The sequence below is a fragment of the Vulpes lagopus genome, chromosome 8 (genome assembly GCF_018345385.1).
Source record: "Vulpes lagopus strain Blue_001 chromosome 8, ASM1834538v1, whole genome shotgun sequence".
In the NCBI taxonomy this organism is placed as follows: Eukaryota; Metazoa; Chordata; class Mammalia; order Carnivora; family Canidae; genus Vulpes; species Vulpes lagopus.
This window is the reverse complement of record NC_054831.1, coordinates 36966064-36986456: the sequence shown is the minus strand read 5'-3', so window position 1 is coordinate 36986456 and position 20393 is coordinate 36966064. Positions and strand designations below refer to the sequence as shown.

At 34.9% G+C, this 20393-nt stretch overlaps 1 protein-coding gene and 1 pseudogene across 1 annotated transcript in view; both read left to right on the top strand.

Moving 5' to 3' along the window:
- The window catches only part of MTMR6 (myotubularin related protein 6), a 45968-nt gene extending 25975 nt beyond the window's left edge, over window positions 1-19993 (top strand). Inside the window, exons 6-14 of the mRNA XM_041766951.1 lie at window positions 3306-3440; window positions 5598-5730; window positions 7266-7375; window positions 7754-7879; window positions 10859-10908; window positions 11378-11578; window positions 13743-13874; window positions 13959-14085; window positions 16659-19993. Of these exons, the coding sequence (XP_041622885.1) occupies window positions 3306-3440; window positions 5598-5730; window positions 7266-7375; window positions 7754-7879; window positions 10859-10908; window positions 11378-11578; window positions 13743-13874; window positions 13959-14085; window positions 16659-16919 (1275 nt within the window). The 3' untranslated portion in view covers window positions 16920-19993. The remainder of the gene's footprint in view (window positions 1-3305; window positions 3441-5597; window positions 5731-7265; window positions 7376-7753; window positions 7880-10858; window positions 10909-11377; window positions 11579-13742; window positions 13875-13958; window positions 14086-16658) is intronic.
- Window positions 486-3295, top strand: LOC121497383 (annotated as a pseudogene).
- Window positions 19994-20393: the final 400 nt, after the last annotated feature.

Sequence of the window (20393 nt, the reverse complement as noted above, 5' to 3'; positions counted from 1 at the left end):
AGACAAACCAACTACTGAGAAAAAGAAGAAAGCCAGCTATATTTCAGCTCTCGCTTTTTCTAGAAAGCTCTCTCAATCAGAAGGATTTTGCAATATGAAGAGGTAGAGGAGGAAGTACCTTTATACTGAGGTACTATAATAGGTATTACTCACGACAGCAAAATTTTCCCTTGTAGCTTGTAACAATAGACCACAAGTCAGTATGTTATAGATGCTTTACATGCATGTAATCTCATGTTAATTTTACAAGGTAGGCTTCGCCAGTTACCTATAACTTTCAACTTGTGAAGAGAGGGTAAATCACTCTCCCTAAATCTAACAGCTAGTAGGTTGTGGAGTTCTATGCCAGTTCTAACTCCCAGTGTTTTGTGACCTGATTTTTTTTCTCCTCAGGAAGCTTTTAGAATCTTTTTTCCCCAGTGTTCTGAAATTTCACAATGAAGTGCCTTGGTACGTTTTTTAAGATTCTGGGAACTTACTTTTTTTTTTTTTTTTTTTTGGGAACTTACTTTTGAGAAGTTACTTCTCTATTTCTGTGGTGACTTCCTCTCTTCTGTTACTTTGTTTTGCACTTTTGTGTGTGTTGGTTGGCAAATGGGCTTCTGTAAACCTCCATTTTTCTTAATTTTCTCTATTTTCCATCTCTTTCTAGTTTTTAGAAGATTACTTCAACTTTGTTTCCAGCCCATCTCTTTATTTTTTCTATATTGTTTTTAAAATCTAAGAACTCTCCCTACTTTCTGAACTTTTTAGACACTTTTATATTCATGGTCGTGATGACTGGTTTCTCTGAAGATGTTAAGGACTTTTTAAAAAGAATTCTTTTGCTTCCCACATTAGTTGTCTATTGCTCAGAGTTTTTTCTTTTTGTTTTGTTTTTCATGTCTTTCAAATACCTGATTCTTGGTTGGCCTCTCATACTTAACGAGTGAGGTACCACAAACTATTTAGAAGTTTGTGTGCATGAGTGATCTCTATCTTTGGATTCTTTCTGTTAATTTTCATCCCAATGTGGTGTGTTAGTTCTGTCCAGGATTCAAGCGGGGGAAGGCAGATGGGAGGATCTCACATTTTGTTTTGTAGGCTTTACTTAATCCTCTTGTTCTGGGGGGTATAGGGCTTCCCTCCTACCCACAGCTATGCATATTGTCCCCAGTCTTCAGGTTAATCCTTTTCATAGAGTGGATTCAGGGCGAGGGAAGATCTGGGAGCCTTTACTAGTCCCTATATGGATATTCAGCCAGTTCTATTTTCAGTTATACTCCAGCTCAGGCTTTCAGAGGTACCAAATCCTGAGTCTTTCTGGGATTTCGCTGCTCAAGATGCTTGCTTATTGTTGACTCATAACAACTTGGCACCTTTCTTTGTCCTGGTAAATTGGTCATTACTAACTTGTCTATTTGCTTTCATTTCCTAAAATTTTACTAAAATCTCTACTCTGGGGAAACGGCACAGGGTTTGAAAGATGGCGGACGATTTGGGCGAGCAACAAACTACCAACACCGTAGAAGAGCCCCTGGATCTCATCAGGCTCAGCCTGGACGAGCGAATTTATGTGAAAATGAGAAATGACTGAGAGCTTCGAGGCAGATTACAGGCATATGATCAGCATTTAAATATGATATTGGGAGATGTGGAAGAAACTGTGACTACTATAGAAATTGATGAAGAAACATGAAGAGATATATAAATCAACAAAACGGAATATTCTGATGCTTTTTGTCTGGGGAGATGGTGTTGTACTAGTTGCTCCTCCATTAAGAGTTGGCTGAAACAAAGAGTTTATCATGTATGGAATATAGGAGATTTTGTATGATTGCCTCTTTAAATGTAGAAGACATCCAAAAGAGAAACCTGCGTTCATTTTGATATTAAGAAATGACCAAGGATTCTTCCACTCCTGAAATGAGTTGATTTGCAGATAACTCAGAAATTCTTAAGCTAAAGGGCATTTTAATTTTTTTCCAACTCTTTCAATAAATGTGATCACCAGGATGCAAAAAAAATTTTTTTTAATTTTTAAAAAATTTTTAAAAAATCTCTATTTTTCTCTCCTTTTCCATCCATTTTGATCTTCCAATTTTATACATTTTAGATATCTTTATTAGAATTTTACTTGGTTTTTGGGAAACCAGAGGTGGAAAGTGAAACTTTCAACAGAAATTCCTAGTCTGTTCTTCGTAAAAAAGTCATAGGAAGGGAGTTAGGGCTGGTTATGGCCTCGGTTTGACACACCCATATTTTTATACATTGTTTATTGGAATGTTGGGCTGAAAATAGATATTCAGTGCCCAATTTAAGAAATCAGAAAGTACATCTGAAAAGAATTTTATAAAGCAATCTTCATTTTCTTCTATCTTCTTAAATTTTCATGGTTTTATGTGTGAATTTATGTATACTTTTTTCTTTATGATACTATGGTTTGAATGATTGGGTAGGCTTAAGTTGGAGCTGGTATGAATGAGATTGTAAAAAAAGTATTTGGGTCTAAATCTTTTAATCTTTTTTTAAGACTTTGAACAATACTAAATATCTAATCCAACAATCACTACTTCTTACAGATAATTTTGCACACTTAGATTTATATTTTAACTCAAATTTGAAGTTCATTTTTTTCATTGTAGTCTCATTTTATATAAAGATAGCTGATTTCTAAATAGAGATCTGAAAGCTCAAATAATACATTATAAGAACTCAAATTTTGCTATTTTTAAAAATCCTGTTCTATCTTTATTGATTAATCCGTTACTTGAATTTCAGTTGAAAGTATCTCATCATCTAGAACATAGCATGCAAGTATCTTAGTAGGTTACATGATAGAGAATTTATCAAGTGTTGCTTCTTAGAACTTAAGATTTTTTTCATCAGGGCAGCCCTGGTGGCGCAGTGGTTTAGCGCCACCTGCAGCCCGGGGTGTGATCCTGGAGACTCTGGATCGAGTCCCGCATCGGGCTTCCTGCATGGAGCCTGCTTCTCCCTCTGCCTGTGTCTCTGCCTCTCTCTCGCTCTCTCTGACTGAATAAATAAATAAATCTTAAAAAAAAAAAAAAAGATTTTTTTCATCAAACTACATAAGGAGGCATTTCAATTTTTCAGAAGAGAATATTGGGAATACTTATGTGACATCAGGATGTTCAAATAGTGTTTAATTCAAATAGGATTTCAGGGTTAATATCTTCTAATTGTCCTGCCAACTTTTAAACAGATTACATGTTGGATTTTAACTTTTGTTTTTCTTTTAAGCATTTTTTTAGACATGTTTTAGACATCTTTGGATAATCTGTTTTCTGTCCTTTTAAAATTAGGCTGCCATTTGTCGATGTAGTCAACCACTATCAGGATTCAGTGCCAGATGCCTGGAGGACGAACATTTGCTTCAAGCCATTAGTAAAGCCAATCCGGTCAATCGCTATATGTATGTCATGGATACCAGGCCCAAAGTATGTGTCTTGAATGTAGTACAATCTGTTAGTTTAATTATCTTTGTTACTTTAATTAATGAGAGTTGATCAATTTGCCCGTATTTAACCTATCTCAATCCCAGTTTTAAATTAACTGAGGCTAATGATACTGAGGAGAGCAGTCTTTTAAAGGATACCAACTTAGGAGACCAATTTCCCAGATGGTGATTTCTTATGTCTTCTGATTTATATGTAAATCTAGAAAAACAGAATTTTATATTGGGAACTCTTAATGATGTATAAGTCTTACATTATTGTCAAGAAATATTAAATAGTGTGGTGAAAAAGTAGAAAATCGTAGTAATTTTTTTGGTAGAATTTTTAACTGTCAAAACACTTTGTATAAAATAATGGGCCTCAATTTGAAATATTCAAGAAAATAAGGAAAATAGTGAGGTAGGAAGCATTGAACTAGAGAATTATAAATAGTGAACAAGAAATAGTTGTTCTGTTAGGCATCTGTAACATTAGGTTCAGTTTTTATCATTGAGACCAGTGTCAGAATCCCTTTTTCTTTTAATAAACATGGTTAAACAACTCATTCATATAGGATCCTGAAACTAAAGTAATTAAAATCCTCAATGGTAATAGCTAACATTACTTTTGATTTTTATTATAGCATCGAATGCAGAGCTGGTGGGCTACACAAAAGGACATTGGCAGAATTATAGTGAGGATTTCTTCAAAAATCTGGAATGATGAGAAAATAAGAGAAAGCGATGAGAAAAAGCGAGTGAGCGATATAGAGCACAATTTTAGGCAGCTTTGTTGAAAAGAATGATAACTGTTTTAGAAGTTATTCTCATCATTATGCATTCTCATAAAATATAATGGAGGAAACAGAAGAGGAGATTAATCTGAGTAAATTAAGCATTAAAAACTAGAAATTGATAATTTGATAATCTTTTATCTTGTTAACAAGAAAAGACTTTCTTAGAAGTCAGAAATGTTGATGATATCTCTTGTAAGACAAATTTTATTTTTCTTCCTTGTTCGATCTGGGTGAATTCAGTGGTCAGAACTACTTTTAGGTGATATTAGATATAAAAGATGATTGTAATCTGAGACTTTCTGAATATGAGGCCCAAAGGCAATCTGTTTCCCAGGACCTAGTATCTCTTATTTGTATAATTGATTTCTACACAGCAAATAGGCATTTCTTTGATTGTTTGTACTAGTTTAAACTTCAACCTAATTGGTAATTTGTAGAAGTATTTGAATATCTAACTCATCTTAGCCATCATAGGTGCTGAATTAACCAGTGAGTCAGTAGGTAGAATTGAACTGTTCTTATTACCAACCTGGAACCCCATCTACTGAATAAAAAGCTATTTTTTCTTCCAATTTAGCTGTTGTTACATCCAAGTTCATAAGAATATTCTGTAAACTGTAGTAACATGCAACATGAAATCCTATTTGAAAGAATTAAACATACCAAATCTTAAACGAACCTGTGATCTAGTAACCAAAGACCATGGGCCTACTGGCAGTCTGTTTTTCCCTTAGGGGCCAGTTTATATTGGCCCAATTCTTGGAGCTGTATCAAGCTATTGGATGATATGCCACGGTGTATACTATGTGGGCCTCCAGTAATCTCTAATATGGAGGACCTTGAATAATCTCACATGTATTTCAGATGATTTCTCAGAGTCCCCATGGCTCTCTGAATGATCAGGTGTTCCACAGACTTGCTCTGAAGTGAATCTAATAGGTTCATTATGTAACAGAAAAGCTTCCCTGCTTGGTTCACTTCTGAATTATTTAGGATTCAGATAAGAGATACTTCTTTCCTTTTTAACTTTTAACTTTTGAAATATTACAAACATTTGGAAAACTGTCTAAAACCATAAGTGAATCAGTTTCATAAATTATTTGTGGGAAACTTCTTGTCTGACCTTTCATTTTATAGCAGTCATGTTGTTATTTATATAAAGTGTCCTTCATTACTCTTAATAACATGTGACACTTTTACTTATTAAAAAATAGTAACATAGTTTTGAAGCGTTCTTTAAATTCTACTAAAATGTGGTTTATTTAGTATTTCCATGATGTTTTTGGTAAACTTTTTACTTTTTATGAATGTAAAGAAGAGATAAAAGCAATTTGTCCATAAATTTCTAAAATTTTAAATTTTAGCTGAATGCAATGGCCAACAGAGCAGCTGGAAAAGGTTATGAAAATGAAGACAACTATTCTAACATTCGATTTCAGTTTGTTGGAATTGAAAATATTCATGTCATGCGGTCCAGCCTTCAGAAATTATTGGAAGGTATGATTATTGTTTGCCTTTGAGGCAACTTTGTCTAATAGAAATATGTTAGTCACATTATAAAATTTAAAATTAGGTAATTTAAAAATTTTACAGGGGGCAGCCCAGGTGACTCAGCGGTTTAGTGCCTGCCTTCAGCCCAGGACCTTGTCCTGGAGACCCGGGATCAAGTCCTACATCAGGCTCCCTGCATGGAGCCTGCTTTTCCCTCTGCCTGTGTCTCTGCCCCCCCCCCCCATGAATAAATAAAATTTTAAAATCTTAAAAAAAAAAATTTTTTTTCCAGGGACGCCTGGGTGGCTCAGAAGTTGAGTTCTGCCTTTGGCTCAGTGTGATCCCAGAGTCCCCACATTGGGCTCCCTGCGAGAAGCCTCATTCTCCTTCTGCCTATGTCTCTGCCTCTCTATCTGTGTCTCTCATGAATAAGTCAATAAAATCTTCAAAAAAAATAAAAAGTAAAAATAAATAAACATTTTCCAGGATGCCTGGGTGGCTCAGTGGTTGAGCATCTGCCTTTGGCTTGGGGTGTGATCCCAGAGTCCTAGGATTGAATCCCCCATTGGGCTCCCCACAGGGAGCCTGCTTCTCCCTCTGCCGGTGTCTCTGCCTCTCTCTCTGTGTCTCTCATGAATAAATAAATAAAATCTTAAAAAAAAACTTTTTCCTATATTCACATTCATAAAAAGTAAAAAAAAAAAATTGAAATTAGCATTAATAACATATTTAACCTAATGCATTAAAAACATGTTAACATGTAATCAGATAAAAAATTAGTAATGATACATTTTAGGTCTTTTTTAAGTCTTGGAAATTGACTAGTATGTATTTTATACTATTACACATGTTTCAGTTTAGATTATTCACATGTCACTTTGGCTAGTGGCTGATGTATTAGTACAGTTCTAATAGTTTTGCCAAAAAAAATTATTATTATATAGATATTCTTGCTTAGTCTGTACAATGAAGCTTAATTGATAATAATGCTCCATTTAAGTATCAAGGTATCTTTCCAGTTGTAGTGTGGAATTTTAAAAATTAAAATATCAGACTTTTTTTTAAGATTTTTAGTTTTTTTTTTCATGAGATACACACACACAGAGAGAGAAAGAGAGAGAGGCAGGGACATAGGCAGAAAGAGAAGCAGACTATGCAAGCAGCCCGATATGGGACTCGATCTTGGGACTCCAGGGTCACGCCCTGGGCCAAAGGCAGACTCTCAACTACTGAGCCACCCAGGCGTCCCAAAATATCAGACTTTGAAATTAAGTACTTTGTACTCTAGATTTTTCTTTTTTTAAAGAAGAGATTGGAGCTTTTTTTAAGCACAAGGAATGACCAAAAAAAAAAATGTACCCAGAAAATCCAGTATTGAGGTTCTAATGAAGCATCTTTTCATTTATAGAGTCTCGCATTTTATTTTGTGCTCTTCCCCCTAATTCACTCACTCAGGGAAGCTCCCTGAGTGAATAGGAGTGAATAGGAGAAGTGGAGGCTCTGGCTGCATTCTAATCGAAATGTTTTTTTCCCCTTTTCAGTCAATGGTACCAAAGGGCTTTCTGTCAGTGATTTCTACTCTGGTTTGGAGAGCTCGGGATGGCTTCGCCACATCAAAGCTGTTATGGATGCTGCAATCTTCTTAGCCAAAGTAACTCTTCTTCACTCATTTATGATTGGGGATTTTTAATGGTTGGGTTTATTCTGTTGGGTGCTGGTACCCTTTCCAGTCAGATAACTTTTATGTTTTACCTCTTTAATAAGGCTTATTTTAATTTGAGCTTTAAAAAATCATGTAGCACTTTAGGGACTTAGGTGAGATCCCTAGACACTTGGAAATAGCAGTTTTGGTTTTGCTTTGTATTTTGTCTTGTTTTTTGAAAAATATACTATGGCAGCATTATCATTGCAGTCCTTGCTCTTCCTTGTAATGCAATATTTGCTAGTATAGTTTTTGAGTAAGTAGAACTTAATTGATCTACCTAAAATGTATTCTGCTGTAATTGAAGTATGTGATCTTTCTTTTCAGGCGATAATGGTGGAAAATGCAAGTGTGTTGGTACATTGTTCTGATGGTTGGGATAGGACTTCCCAGGTTTGTTCCCTTGGCTCTCTTTTACTGGATTCCTACTACAGAACAATCAAAGGATTCATGGTAAGGAGTGATTTGGCTAGACCAGTGATTCTTAAATAGGAGTGATTTTTGTCCTTCCAGGAGACATTTGGCAATGTTAGGAGACAGTTTGGGTTGGTACAAAGAAAAGGACACAACTGGCACTTAGCTGGTAGTGGCCCAGCATGCTGCCAATACTCTATATTGCATAGGTTAGCCTTCAACAAAGATATATCTGACCCAAAATGTATATAGTGCTGAGGCTGAAAAACTTTGAGTCAGACTGATTTCCATTACCACCTCTTTAGTTTTAAACGTTTTTTTTCCCCTAAAATGTTATAGTAGAAATATTCAGTGTTTTCTCCTTCATTTTTATCCAATGCATGTGAGTGATATAAAACAAGGCACAAATAAGAATACTTAAAAATTTTACTCTAGAGTAAACTTTCTGTTTAAAACTCCTTCATTTGGGATCCCTGGGTGGCACAGCGGTTTGGCGCCTGCCTTTGGCCCAGGGCGTGATCCTGGAGACCCGGGATCGAATCCCATATCAGGCTCCCGGTGCATGGAGCCTGCTTCTCCCTCCACCTGTGTCTCTGCCTCTCTCTCTCTCCGTGACTATCATAAATAAATAAAAATTAAAAAAAAAAAATGAGCTGACGGGCAAAGTATGAGAAATAGGCATTTAGAAAACCAAGGGTTGCATGCAAGTAGAGAAAAATACGACATCTTACCAATTTCGCAGGGCATGCTTTAAAAAAAAAAAAAAACTCCTTCATTTGTTAATTGTAATTACACATTAGGAAGCATGTTTTATATCTGAAGATTAAATTTTTAGTTGAATAGATTTTTTGCTTTGTGAAGTTAAAGCCCTGGCTACTGTTTTTTTATTTGTCTTTTAATATACGATCAGATTAACTTATGTTTTCAAATTTTACATCTTAATTCATGGCAAGTAAAAGTTTCCATTAATTTAATTAAATGCAGTGCCATCTTAAAGCAGGGGAATATTTAATATCACTAGATGCCTTTCAGCACCATTATTTGGTGGCACTAGCATATTGAGTCTTGGACAGACGGAATGAAAGTGCTGCTAAATAAAATTACATACAGCTTGCCTTAAGAGTGTAAGATAAGGAATACTTTCTCTACCATGTTTGGCTTTAATTGCTTGCTAGACATTCAGATGAAATCATGTAATAAGTGCCTAGGGACAATGTGAGAGCTTCTCAGGCAAAAGAAACAATGAAATCCAAAGCATAGCTCTGTAGGCTGACTGCAGGTGATGTGTGATGGCTGGAATTCAGGGTGTTAGAGCAGGTGCAGAAGGATATGTTAGGATGAAGACTGGAATTTGGCCTTTACCCTCCTTGGGTAGTGAGAGCCATTAAAGAGCTTCAAATAAAAGAAATGGTAACTTGCTTAGATCTGCTTTGTAAAATGATGGCTTGCTATCTTCAAAGTGGAGGGGCATGGACATGGAGGCAGGAAGACCAGTGTAGAAACTGGTAGAATAGCCCTGGAGAGAAAAGAGGTCCCAGGAGTAAGGCAGTACCACACAAATGCAAGAGGAGGTAATAGGTTCAGCCTCTAGGTATGCTGAGAAAGTAGAATCAGTAAGAATTGTTCTTGGATTGGATGTGGAGAAGAGAGGAGCTCTCTTCCAGGATGATTTCCTGTCTCTGGACTCAGTTGCTAGGATGGATTGTGCTGTTCTCTTGGTCACTACTGAGAGAAGTAGAAGTCTAAGTTGAGTGAGAAAGATACTGAGTTAGGTTTTAGATGTGGGTGTGTAGAGGAGCAGCAGAGGGCCTTTGGTAAAACCTGGGGCTCCAGCCTGAGAACCACTTGTCTGAGGTCACACAGGTGGAAGTGGTGAAGCTAGGATTTGAGCATAGGCAACATGGCCCTAGAAACTGCATCTTACCCTGTCACAATATGTGGCTTTCTGGAGAGATTTACAACAAAGAGAAGCTAAAGGTGGTTGTTTTTTTTAAATCCCTGGCAGGGGATACTACCTCCCTTCTTTCTTTTGGGGTAAATTTCTCTGTCTCATCATTTTATCTGGTAGGAATTTAACCTCCCTGTACCAGAGTGTGCTCAGCTGAAAATAAGGATTATGTTGCCACTCAGTGCTTCTTCCATGAGGCTTCTTCTCTCCCCATAGTTGTAGAGTTTGTTCTGTCAGTCTTTAGGCCAGTTTCTGCGGGTGTTAGGATGATTTGATAATTATCTGTGTTCAACTGACAAAAACAGCCTAGAGTCCTCCTATTCTGCTGCCATCTTAGCTCCCCCCTAAAGGTGGCAGTTTTGACACTGAAAAGAATGTGCTTGGTGATTATATAATTAAATTACAAGATACGTTAAATACTAAGAAGATACAATGTATAAATTAGACTGAAAAAAATTAGAAGCCTATTATTATTCAGTAGAATTATATTCAGTAGCCTATTACTCAGAGAAAACAGATTAAGATAGTCCATTCAAGAGATTAGCTATCACCAACTGAATTTGAATATACACTTTTTATTGGTCTCTTTATCATTCCTTTTTTGGTAAGTATTATGTAAGTAATGTACAAATAAACCAAAGGTTTAAAGCATACACTCCAGTTTACTACCCCCAGTTAACACTGTTAACATTTTTTTTAATTTTTTTATGTTAACATTTTGATTTACATTTTCCTAGCCATTTTTCTATGCAGATATCATCATTAGATATGCAAAAATGTAAATGTGCTAGTCCTTTATAACATGTAGTTTTCACTTAAAAGGTAATAAACACAACCAAAATGATTTAAGTCCCAGGACTACCGTATTTTTCTTTTATGTGTCATTTTTACTCTTTGTTAAACCAACCTCTAATCCAGGTTCTTACTGTCTTTTACCTATAATTAAACAACAGTTTGTTTTGTTTACAACCTTAAGTGAAAAGGATAAATGTTGTTAATAGAATTGAATCCATTTTAGACAAAAGAAATGGAAAGTAGTTGTAAATTGAATTTTACTTTTTGTCATTAAGGTTTTAATAGAAAAGGATTGGATCTCTTTTGGACATAAGTTTTCAGAAAGGTGAGTCATAGTTTTACATTTATGTATTTTGTAAAACTAATAAGACCATTTTAGAGTGCGAAGATATTTCTGTTCTTCATGAATTCGCATGTCCAGTGGCAGAGGAGAGTGCCAATAGGTTTATTTATTTTTTTTTTTGGTATGAAAATTGACTTAATTTTTTTCTGTCATCTCTTTCAATTTTCATACCTTTGTTAATTTTTTCTTTTTTACCTTTGTTAATTTTCATGGCAGCTTGTTACCTTTATTTTTTGTCTGGATTGTGGTACTTAAAAGATAATAGACCCTTTAATGTTGTGGTTGATAATAGACCCTCCTAAATTTAAATTGTTTTAGTAAAAACATTATGCTTATTTTTTTTAGATAGAATGTTTTAGGTTCCTGTGTGTATGTTTAAATTTGATAATACCTGAACAAATTGACTTCTTCCAGAGGCATTTTTAAAAGCTTGTACTTTCTGTGGGGCTAGGTGTGGCCATTTGGATGGTGACCCAAAGGAAGTCTCACCGGTGTTTACTCAGTTCTTGGAGTGTGTGTGGCATTTGACCGAACAGTTCCCACAAGCCTTTGAATTCAACGAAGCATTTCTTCTTCAGATCCATGAACATATTCATTCATGCCAATTTGGAAACTTCCTTGGAAATTGTCAGAAGGAAAGAGAAGAGCTCAAGTAAGATAGTTTGCATACAGTGGGCTCTTTTTTTCCTACTTAGTTGAGTTCTAACATAAATCATGGTTGAACATAAAATATCTTGACAGTATGTAATAGAACTGAATTTTATTGTAAAGATTTTATTGTATTTCTGAAGCTAAGTGCCCTCTTTCCCTCACATCCTCAGGTTGATAGTAAAAACACATTTTAAAAATTTGTTTTGAAATGTAGCACATACATACAGAAAAGTAATATAGCATAAGTATAAAGCTCAATAAATCTGAAACTCATTCATTTATGTAATCAGTACCTAGAACAAGAAACCTTTACCAACAAACACCCTGGAAACCACCCTCCTACTCCTTGCTGGTCTGAATATATGTGTAAAACAGAAAAATCTTAACAGTATTTCATTTCCTAGAAAGCATTAATCACTAAGCTTTAACGTTTGGTAAAGGATTTAAAAACTGTAGGCTTTAAGGTAAGATGAGGCCAGTTCTCCTCACACTTCTAGGCAGGGTGAGGAACATAGATCTATGTTGGCTGCAGTGTGTCCCTGAGTTGGGTCTTAAACCTCTTCTTTCCTAACCAGTCTTTGGGAGTAGGGGTTTCTCGCTAAATTTTGCTGCAAAGGAGATGCAGGCTAAGACAGCAAAAAGTTCTTATATACTTTTTTTTTTTTTGGTTGGGTTTCTAACTTTTAGATTTCTTTTTTTTTTTTTTTTTTTTTTTTTTTTTTTTTAAAGAATTTTATTTTATTTTATTTATGATAGTCACAGAGAGAGAGAGAGGCAGAGACACAGGCAGAGGGAGAAGCAGGCTCCATGCACCGGGAGCCCGACGTGGGATTCGATCCCGGGTCTCCAGGATCGCGCCCTGGGCCAAAGGCAGGCGCCAAACCGCTGCGCCACCCAGGGATCCCTAACTTTTAGATTTCTTACAAGTTAATAAAGAACAGTTGTAGATTCTTTTTTCTTTTTTCTTTTTTTTTTCAGTTGTAGATTCTTAAATGTCCAAGTGACATATTAGAGAAGCTAAATCTGGTAGTGGTTTGAAGACAGCCACATACTCTCACTCTCAACAGAATTGAAGGCATATGGGGCACCTGGGTGGCTCAGTGGTTGAGCCTCTGCCTTTGGCTCAGAGCATAATCCCGGGGTCCTGGAATTGAGTCCTGCATCTGGCTCCCCATGGGGAGCCTGCTTCTTCCTCTGCCTGTGTCTGTGCTTCTCTCTCTCTCTCTCTCTCTCTCTCTCTGTCTCTCATGAATGTATTTAAAAAAAAAAAAAGAATTGAAGGCAGAACTGAGAGCACTTGGAAAACTCTAAAGATGTGTAAAGGGAATTACAAGTGAAATAAGAGTATGACAAAGATGAACAAATCAAAGAGTGTTAAGACTTTAGCTCTGTGCTATAGTAATTCACAGTAGCTTATTATAATTTGGAGCAAGTGACTCTTAAAGCAGAGAGCTATTTTAGGAAAAAAAAAAAACTATTCTTCTCAGTTAGTGCCAAACATCCTCTTACAAAGGAAGATGTTAATAAAAACATTTATTTCCTAATAGTCTTTCTCTAAGAATTTACTTATCGGTCATCTTAGGAGTCATAGAGAAATGAGCAGACTCCATTTTTCCCCTGGTCCCCTATCTATTTTATGTTTATTTGGCCTAATCCATTCTACCCTTTATCCACTTACTTCATGTAACTTTTAGAGTTGCAATATAATTGGCATCTTTTTACTGTTGAATAACATCCTGATTTTTCCTACTTCCTTTTTTTGCTATTCACTTGCACTTAAATTTGTCCCTGCTCTATAATACATGCTGCTACACCCAGATACAGTGATTCAAGTGTCTTACTCAAAGTGTCTGCTGATTTGAAATAGGTATAACAGAGACCATGTCTATGAAATTATGTGAGCTTAAAGGAATCTCTTAACGTGTATGGTTGTGAGAGAAAATGGTAGACCTATGTTATGTCCAAAGAGACATGGTTTTATTTATTTCATGATTATATGTGATAAAGGAGAAAAGGGAGAATACAGAATTCAGAGACAAGGTGAGGTCAGATTGCAAATAGAAGGAAAAATTAAAACTGAAATCTACTTGGGAAACAATTGCCTGTTTATAAAAATGAGTATTAGCATCTGTGGGAAACATCTTGGTTTTTCTCATTATGTTAAGGTTAAAGGAGAAGACTTACTCCCTGTGGCCATTTCTCCTGGATGACCAAAAGAAGTACTTAAATCCCCTCTATAGTTCCAAATCTCCAAAATCTGCCGTGTTGGAGCCAAATACAGTCTCCTTTAATTTTAAGTAAGTTGGCATCATTGAGGTATCTATACTTTATTTTTCTCAAACACAATTTATTGAGTTGTTGTTTTTGTCTTTGTCATAAAGGTTTTGGAGAAACATGTACCACCAATTTGATCGAACATTGCATCCTAGACAGTCCATGTTTAATATAATTATGAATATGAATGAGCAAAATGAACAGTTAGAGAACGATATTAAAGACTTAGAATCTGTAAGTATTCTGAAGTATCTAATATATTTGGAATATTAAATTAATGTGTTTCCTTACTTATATTCTTAGTGTAAATTAGTATATATGGAAACCTCAGAAGTATACATGATTGCTTCAAATTAATCAGATCTCTGTTTTCAATAGGTTAGTTTGAATTGTTTTCCCTGAATTTTCAAATTGAAGTAGTTGAAGTACAGTTAACCCTTGAACAACATAGGTTTGAACTGCACAGGTCCACTTTCAAGTGGATTTTTTTTCAATAATTACAATACTGTAAATGTATTTTCTCTCATGGTTTTCTTAGTAACTTTTTTTTTTCTCTAGCTTTATTGTGAGAATATGGTATTAATATACCTTAAAGAATATGTGTCAGTTGTGTCAGTGTGTATGCTATTGGTAAGAAATCCAGTCAACAGTTATATTATTAATATTAATATAACTTAGAGAATATGTGTCAATTGTGTCAATGTCAATGTGTATGCTATTGTTAAGAATTCCAGTCAACAGTTATATTATTAATATAACTTAGAGAATATATGTCAATTGTATCAATGTGTATGCTATTGGTAAGAATTCCAGTCAACAGTAGCTATTAGTAGTTACGTTTTGGGGGAGTCAAAAGTTATATGTGGGTTTTTGATTTCATGGAGAGTTGCTTCCCCCAGCCCCTGTGTTGTTCAGGGGTCAGCTGTATATAGAAAAGTAGAGATAAGAACATAATAAATATCAGGGTATTTATCACCTAGCTTTGTGAGATTTTAACAGGTATTTACCACCTAGCTTTGTGAGATTTTAACATTTATCATATTTGCTTCAGATTTTTCATGTTTTTGTTTTAAGAAATGAAACATGATAGATATACTTGAAGAAGTATACTCCTGCTCAGCCCTCCCCACCTACTTTGGGCTGAATTTGGTGTTAATTGGTCCTGTACATATTTTTGTACTTCTATATATGTTTTTATCCACGATTTATAATATTGTTTTGTGTGATTTAAAATATTTTTATTATATATTGAAAAAATACAAAAGAATATATTTTTTATAAGGTATAAAAGAGCAACAGACCACATGAATGCATATGTGCCCTTCATCCAGCTTTTAAGGAACTGCATGCCTTAAAACCGTATAAAGGTTGTTATACCATGATGCTTTATTTTACTCAACATTGTTTTTAAAATTTATCCATGTTGATACATGTAGCTTTAATTATATGTTTTATTAATATCTACTATATAATCTCTTACATGCATATTGTTTTCAGTTTTGGATTTCCTTGATAACAAAGGAAGTTGAATGACTTTTCATATATTTAGTTGGCCATTTGATTTTTCCTGTTCTCTGAATGGCCTATTCCAAATTCTATTCATTTCTCTGTTGGCATATTTCCCTTTTCTTTATTGATCTGTAAGAGTTCTTTGTATACCAGACATTAATTCTTTATTAGAGGTGTGTGTGTGTGTGTGTGTGTGTGTGTGTGTGTGTGTATCTCACAAGTGGCTCTGCTCAGTCCATTCTCATCTTCTCCATTTTATTTGTGGTATGTTTTTTATAGATGTTTTGAATTTTAATGCAGTCAAGTTATGTTTTGTGCCTTTTGTATCTCGTGTAAGAAGTCTCTCTCCACTCTTAGACTTTCTTATAATCTTTTCTCTGTCATCATATATAAGCAAAGAGGATCAGTAAGTACATACTTTAAAAATCCTAGACAGTTGTTGTAACTCAGACTGTCATGTCTGTCTTTCAAGCAGATAAGAAGGTAATTAATGACTGCTTGAAGAGAAGGTAGGAAAATGTGTCAAAAGAGAGGCAAGCCCATGAGTGGCTAGAGATCAGTCCAAGGATTTGGAGAGTGTGATACTCTGCCAAAGAATGCTTTTAAAATCTTATGTTTTAAAAAAGTTCTGTTGGGGCGCTTGGGTGGTCCACAGTCAGCTGAGTGGCCAACTCTTGGTTTTGGCACAGGTCATGATCTCACACTTGTGAGATACAGCCCCTTTGTCAGGCTCTGCACTTAGCAGAGAGTCTGCTTGAAATGCTTTCTCTTTCCCTCCCCTGCTCTCTCTTTCTCTCAAAAATGTATATATAAATCTTTCAAAAAATAAAAATTTTTTAAAAATTTTGTTGTATTCTACCTTTTTGTGTTTATCTAACAAGTCATTGTAGGGAAACCATGTAAGAAAGTAATTTAGGCAATAAAACCTTTAGGTAATAAATAAGTGTGTGCTTATTACATTATACAGTTATGATTCTGGGTGAAGTCTCATACATACTTCTTTTATTATAAGATATTTACTTTTTATACTTTCTAGGGAATGTGTGCTCTTTTCAGATATGAAAGCCTAATGATATTTTGCAGTCAAGTGTAATAACCATTTTCCACTGTAAAAGTTGTACACAATTAGGATTCTCAACCATGTCTTATTCTTCTGCACTAGGTTTATTAATTTTTTTGAGATTTAACTTTGTATTGTTCATAAAGAGATCATTTACAAAAGTATAGTTTCTTTTTCTAACCTATATTGAATATGTGGTATGTATAATTAATTTTTTTCAAATTTGTATTTGTTCTAGAAAATTAAGCAACGTAAAAGTAAGCAAACAGATGGAATTCTTACCAAGGAGTTGTTACATTCAGTTCATCCTGAATCACCTACCCTCAAAACTTCCTTGTGTTTTAAGGAGCAAACTCTGTTACCTGTGAATCATGCTCTTCGAACTATAGAGGGCAGCAACCCAGCAGATAATCGTTACAGTGAATATGCTGAAGAGTTTTCCAAATCAGAACCCGGTGTGGTCAGCCTAGAGTATGGTGTGGCAAGAATGACCTGTTAGATCCATAAAGTCTGTTCTGGACTGACTGTGGTGCAAGAAGTGGATTATTGCAAAGATGATCAGTGTGCATGACCAAAAGGAATTTGTCTGATAATGATCTTAGAGTTTAATAGTTGAAGAAATGGTAATAACTACTCCTATGAGAGAAATAAGTCAGTTTAATTGCATTTCCAGCAAGGAATGACTTTCAGTTCTTTAAGAAACAAGTGGTATTGGCAAATTTATTCAAAACACAATTTGTACTATAGACTAGTGAATTGACATTTCAGTATGATTTATATGTTAATTACAGCCAAACATGAACAACTTTCCTTAACTATAACTTAATTGCCAGAAAACAAAACTTGACAAAGCTCTCCCTTACTTAATAATTGACATGGCATGTACTTTTGATTACATAACTATGTAACTATGAATATTTACATGTTTTGCCAATTGGTGATGTTTAATGTAGAAGTGCCATGAAAAAATATTCTAAGAAAGCCTTAAAATCTCAATTCATCCTTTACTCTTAAGTTTTATAGCCAAGAGCAAGTTTTTGGATTTTTTGTTTTTTTCTTCTGGTCAGCCTTGTTTGATTTTTAAAGAAGTACACTGTCATTACTGCAGGGGCTGCATGCTACAATACTCCTGTGTAAACATGTAGAAGTGCACCGTTAAGTTCATGGTTGGCTGGTCCCATGTCCATATTCAAAATTAATGAAACTGAACGTTTTATTCTGATGACAGTTTGTGCAGTGCTACATTTGATGACATTATTTACAGCTTAGAGTATTGATTTCTTGAATATGTGTAAACATGTTTGACTGTCATTTATGTATAGATTACTGCATTCTTTTGATTCTTACTTGGTGGTGGCTTTATTCCCTTGATAACTGTGAGACTTTAAAAAGCGACTGTAACACTGTTCTTAAAGACAATGAAGAGTATATATGTATATGTTTTTTTTTCAGTGAGTTACTCTTCCTAAGACAGACTTTCAGTTTCCCCCAATTTTGGGGGTTAAACAAAAGGGAAGTACAAATAGTTTAGGTTTCGCTTGGTTGCATGAATTTTAAGGCAGCCATTTCTATGTGGAACATTTTTTCTTCTCTGTTAACATAGGGAAAAAAAGGGAAAATTAAGGATAGCCTAGTGCAAAGCTAATGTTTAGCAAAAACAACTTAAATGCTAGGAAAAGTTTCATTTTCCAATGTTATGTTAACCGTTCTGTGTGCTAGGAACATATCTTTAAATGACAAAAAAAAAAAAATTCACAGTATCATCCAGCTGACTTTAAAATTGAAGGTTGAAGTAACATGACTGGCAAGAGGTATGATGTAGGGGTAGTAGGAAACCTGGATAGGATCCCTAATGCTTCTCTTTACTATACTTATATCTATTACATTAGTTTTGAGCATAAACAAGTATCTTTTTCAAGTGAAAAAAAAGCTTTATTGTATAAGAACTTATCCTGTTTATTTTTCCAATGCTTTTGTGTAATGCATTATGTAATAAGAAAAATACTCCTTTTTAAACAGTAACAGAAATGCACTATTAAATATAGTTTGTGATTTAGCCAAGCCTATTTCCATACTTAAGCACTGGGACAGGAAACTTAATCTTTGTGACCACAAAGGGAAACTTTTGTGCCTTGTTATTTGGTTCCAGTTACTGATTGTGGTTTTAGAATCTTCCTTAGCAGATTTCTTATATTCACATGTTTTTGGTTTATTATCTTCAACTTCAGGCATATGTATATATATGTGTGTGTTGTGTGTGTGTTTATGTGCTCACACATGGACTGAGAAATTAGTTAACATCTTAAGTGACCTACAGAGTATATGTTGGCAGAAAGCAGATTGTGTATATGTCATAAAATTTACGTTCAGTGTGTTTGGGGATGTATAGCATGTAAATTATTAGATATATTATTTAAAGGTAATTAAATATTCATATTTTACTTTGGATATTTTTCTTTTGGGTAAAAAAACAAACGGAATCAAGTTGTGGTTGGTTTTTTCTTTGCTCAAGTAGGCAATTGGACCTGCACATTATACTAATCATAACAGTATAGGGTTTGAGCAATTCCTTTTCCCAGAGTTCGATCTTGATAAATAATAACATATATAAAAATAATTTCCAAAATATTTAAAACAGATATAGTGGGCTAAAAGTTTCAGCAGATAGAGTTGATAATGTCACACTTTTGGTGGAAGGCAGTGTCTAGTGAGTATATACATTCAGAGTAAAAATGTCTCCCCAAAGGCAAATCTAGAGATCTGGAGATAAACACAAGGAAAATGACTTACAGGAAAAAGTTTATATGGCAGTGTTTTGAAAGGTTAGTTAGGCGAGAAGTAGCTCAGGGAATCTTGACTAAATAGAGATGGAGGGAAATCTTTTTTTTTTTTTTTTTAAGTTCTTATTATTTGGTAGAGTAGCAGGGCAGCAGGGGGTAGATCAGGACCCCTCCCTTTTTTTTTTTAAAGACTATTTTTTTAAGAGTAGTTTTAGGTTCACAACAAAATTGAGAGGAAGGTCCAGAAATTTTTTATATACCCCACCAGAGTGCTACATTTGTTCAATTGATGAACCTGCATTGACATCATCATTACCCCAAGTCCATAGTTTACCTTAGTGTTCATCCTTACTGTTGTATATTCTGTGGGCTTTGAACAAATGTATGATGACCTTTATAGTATCATACAATGTATTTTTCATGGCCCCAAAAAATCCTCTGTTCTTCCTATCCGTCCCTCCTTATCCCCCTACCTCTGGCAACCACTGATCTTTCTATTGTCTCCATAGTTTTACCATTTCTAGAGTGTCACATAGTAGGGATTGTGCAGTGTGTAGCCTTTCACATTGACTTCTTTCACTTAATGAATGCATTTCAAGTTCTAAAACTTGAAGTTTTAGAAATTTAAAAAAGCTTCTGTGTTTTTTCATGTCTTGATAGCTCACTCACTTCTTTAGCCCTGAATAATATTCTGTTGCCTGGATGTACCACAGTTTATAAATTCACCTATTGTAGGATGTCTGGCTTGCTTCCAAGTTCCAGCAATTGTGAATAAAGTTTGCTTTAAACATTGTGTGCAGGTTTTTGTATGGACAGAAGTTTTCAACTCCTTTGAGTGGATACCAAGGAGTGCAGTTACTGGGTTGTATAGTAAGAGCATGTTTAATTTTGTAAGCAACTGCCAAACTGTCTTCCAAAGTGTCTGCACCATTTGCATCCCCACCAGTTGCCCCACATCCTCACCAGTGTTCAGTGTTTCCAGTGTTCTGCATTTTGGCTATTCGAATAGCCTTTTCTACCTTTTTTCTTTTTTTTTCCCAGGTCAGCTTTAGAGTACTGAAACATTTTCCATTGGCATTCTAAGTTGGGTGAAATTCTGTTCATTTACAAAACTGTTTAGAACAGTTGTAGACTTTTATCAGTGATATCGATCTATTTTCATTGGCCAAGTTTTAGCTATTTTGTTGGCTTTT